The 3850-nt window shown below is 49.7% G+C and overlaps 1 protein-coding gene across 1 annotated transcript; it reads right to left on the bottom strand.

Annotated features, from left to right (window-relative positions):
* Positions 1-2197: 2197 nt before the first annotated feature.
* LOC124247078 (histone H4) lies at positions 2198-2538 on the bottom strand. Its single transcript, XM_046676075.1, has one exon. The coding sequence runs from the start codon at positions 2514-2516 to the stop codon at positions 2205-2207; it is 312 nt and encodes a 103-aa protein (XP_046532031.1). The 5' UTR covers positions 2517-2538; the 3' UTR covers positions 2198-2204.
* Positions 2539-3850: the final 1312 nt, after the last annotated feature.

Raw genomic sequence — 3850 nt, 5'->3', positions numbered from 1 at the left:
ATTGAGGCCACTATCAAAAACACAAACAAAAATTAAACTTCCAAGGAATAGATATTTTGAACTGTCAAGCAAATACTTATTTCCATGCTCCACTGGGCTCCTAACCTTCACCTCCAACAATTTGATTCATGCTAACTTGGGGATTGAAAGGGTACATCATCCATCCACTCAAATTCACTCATTCACTAAATATAAAGGCACAGAAGTGTGCCACACAATGCCATTTCTTTTAAGTAACTCAGTTTTTCACTCACATTAAAGAAAGTTGAGCCTCCGGGACTCACTGCCCTAGAAATTTCATTTCACACCAGCATCACCGATACTACTGTCTTTATGGAGCAGGAGAAGGTACTGCCTCCATGGCAGAAGCAGTGGTACATAAGGGTTAAGGTCAAAGGGTGCGGGATCCAACGGGGCTGGGTTCAAACGCCGGCTCCAGTTCTTTCACCCCAGCATAAGCTTTCTCATCTGTCAAACGGTATTAATAACAAATACTTCATAAATTTCCTGGACAATCAAATGCAATAATGGAACACAAAGTGCCAGCGACTCAAGAGATGGCATAACGCCAGCCTCCGCTAAGGGAATATAATAAATGTTTTCCTGGCCAGAGTACATTTCAGACATAAATCGCTTAAAATGAGACATATCTGCCTATCAAGGCTGGGAAGTTTCCCCAGAGCCACTCCAGGCAACCACTTCCAGGAAGCTAAGTGACTTCACGATATTGAGACAAGCCAGAGCTGGGGGAGATTAGTTAAGATGCATGGAATCGCACTGTATTTTGGGGTCCTAAGCCGTTTCCCCATTTCCCTCACATAAACAAGTTATGAGTGCCAGAGCCAGGAACAGAGCGAGGCCATCAGACTGACTTGGGGTCCCGCCTCGCCTCCCTGGCGGCCCCTGCTGGCCTGCACGTAAGTAGGTAGGTCACCCCATCTCCAGGCCCTACAGTCGCCTGGGGAAGGCTCCCTCCAACAGGCTGCCCCAGGGCCGCACGTTGCTCGAGGTCTCCTGGCCGAACGACAGGATCACTGGGTAGGACTCCGCTACCACCCAGCTCTCGCCCATACCATTTTCACCGAGCTTATTAGAACCCAACCCACCGCCCATCTCCCTTCCAGAGCCCCGGCGGCTCTGAAAAGACCTTTACTCGGAAGCCAGGGCTCCTCTCCCGGCTGCGAGCGGGTCACAAGACACTCTCTCCCGAGCAGCAGCAGCGCCAGGATATTGGGCAGGCCGCTGTCGTGCGCCCCTGGCCGCTCTGCTGGCCACCTCTTGGATTTCCACGGTCAGGGGTTCGAGCACCGCCGCCGGTTTCTCCGGTGTGCGGACGCTCACCTGCTCCGCGCAGCCAACTTTGTGCAGCCGACTCATGGGCGGCACGGGGTCCGCGAGCTTTGGCCTGGTCTTGGCCCGCACTTCACCACCCTACAGTCAGCATCTGAGCTCGGGGGCCTTACTCAAACCGTCCGCGAAGAAATCACCTATCCACGCCCGGCAGGACCCAAGCGCGCCACCCTCGGACGGCATTTCGCACTGACTCGCCGGCAGCGGCGCTTCCCTATTGGGCGCTGGGACAGGCCCAGCCCCGCGCTCTCGGCCGGCTGCGGCGCTCCGACGCGGCGCCCTCCTGTCCAATCGGAAGCGGGAATGCCGCTCCCCTGATTTACATAGAAGCCACTATATATAGGTTCAGGGCCAGAGGCCTCGGTTGCTCAGAAGCCGTGCACTACTCATGAGAAATGGGTTTCCTAACGTAGATGCTGTCTTCTCCCAAGCGGAATCCAAAAGCAAGCTAGGAGGCCGGCGTCTGCTTCTATGTAGAGAGAAGTCACCATTGCCCTGCGCCCCTCTTCCCAGGCGTCCCCAAGCGTGTGGTGTTGAGTCCCCCCCACAGCTCCACTGTCCACACCTCTCCTCCTCCCAAGCCCAAGCCTAAAGCCTCTAAACCGGAGACAGCTGCCGGAGCAGATGCTTCGCACCGTTTCTTACTAACGGCGTTCAGAGCGCTTCGTGCAAGGCGCGTATTTGCACTTAAAGCCAGCATTTATATGGTAACGGCGTTCAGAGCGCCTCATCTAAGGCGCGTATCAGCACTTGAAATCGGTATTTATACAGTAAGTAGTGTCTGCTCTTTTCTTGACGTCTTGGGGGCCCTAAAAAGGGCCTTTTGAAACCTGGAGAAAAGCCACAAGACAAGCTCAGCCGCCAAAGCCGTAGAGAGTGCGGCCCTGGCGTTTCAGCGCATACACCACATCCATGGCCGTGACCGTCTTGCGCTTGGCGTGCTCCGTGTAGGTCACGGCGTCGCGGATCACGTTCTCCAGAAACACTTTCAGCACTCCACGGGTCTCCTCGTAGATGAGCCCAGAAATGCGCTTGACACCTCCGCGGCGGGCCAGACGGCGGATGGCCGGCTTCGTGATGCCCTGGATGTTGTCCCGTAAAACCTTACGGTGGCGCTTGGCGCCTCCTTTTCCCAGTCCTTTGCCACCTTTACCTCGACCAGACATCGTATCAAGAACTGTGCTTCAAGACCGAAAAGCAGTCAGTAATGAGGAGCTTTAGCCCAGGGTTTATATTCTCTGGCGGCGGACCTGTTTGAAAACCTCAAGAAAGTGGGCGGAGCTCTAGGCCCCAGGAGCCGTTTTTCCTCCTCACAATAGTGAGTCTAGCAAGCAGTTAACAAAACAAGACTGATTTCTTTTTTTGGGGGGGAAAACCTTTTTAGTTATTTTTCCATAAAATTGAGGACTCAATAGAATTTCTATTGCGTTTTGTCAGCGCTTCAATAAAAGTCGGCCAGATCCTACGCGCGCTCGGTTTCTCTCTCGTCCCCGCTGGCCCCCTCGTCTCTCCCTCAAGCGCTCGTGAATTCTAATTATTTTTCAAACGGAATGCTTACTTTTATAATATTCTTCTCAGGCTAATGTGACAATCAGTAGGAACCAGGAACACATTGCATCTTGTTAGATTTCAAGGCAATTGCTTTATAGCTTTCGTTTGTGGATTTTTTTCAGTCACAAGTAGGGGGAGAGAAAAATTTTTAATGGTTCTTTTTTCTCTTTTGTGGCCCCCGCAGACAATTAAAATTCTTTCAAAAGTCTAATCTTCCTCCCCTCCTTCCCTCAAGACTTTTCCTTTCAGTTTCTGCTCAATTTGCAGATTTTCCTGCCTCCTCCGCCCCAGCCCCACGCCCGCGCGTATTTGCTTTTCAACCAAGTAAGTGGTTTTCTGTGGTTACTTAGCTGAAATATTGTAAATTTATTTCATTCAAATCTGAGGTTCTCCCATCTTGCACTTAAACATTCAGAGTTCTTATAAAATAATGGGTGCCACGATCATAGCTCTAAAGAGTCATTTCTAGTGCAAATCTTCAATCAGCAAGCTCAATCCTTTGAAGAGAGTCCCTGAATAAAAATAAAACTTTCTGTAGTGTCACCGCTCTAGGGGACAGGACTTCAGACGTTTTACTGCGATAAAAGGCCCCCCATATTTAGAGGATGATTCATAACTCGTTGCCAGGCACTTAACATCTGGAGAAAGGAATATTTTAATAAACTGTGTTCCCTATCCCTTGTCTTAAAGAATACACTTTTCCAGCAGGAAAGCTTTATAGTAAATATTAGGTATCTAAACGCTTATAATTTACCCATTTCCATAACACAAAAAGTACTTTTTTTTGGTTAAAGATGAATTAACCTGGGACCACTGTATGGCTAGAAAAAAATCCTAGATACTCAAATTGTACTATATGATTTTAATCCGTCACTCACAGGGAAGAAGAAAAGTCTATCAGATCTTGAAGAGATCAGGATTCTTATAATGGTAAAACAGGTTGATTTGT

The sequence above is a fragment of the Equus quagga genome, chromosome 1 (genome assembly GCF_021613505.1).
Source record: "Equus quagga isolate Etosha38 chromosome 1, UCLA_HA_Equagga_1.0, whole genome shotgun sequence".
In the NCBI taxonomy this organism is placed as follows: domain Eukaryota; kingdom Metazoa; phylum Chordata; class Mammalia; order Perissodactyla; family Equidae; genus Equus; species Equus quagga.
The sequence above is the reverse complement of the archived record's forward strand: the minus strand, read 5'-3'. Positions and strand labels throughout refer to the sequence as shown.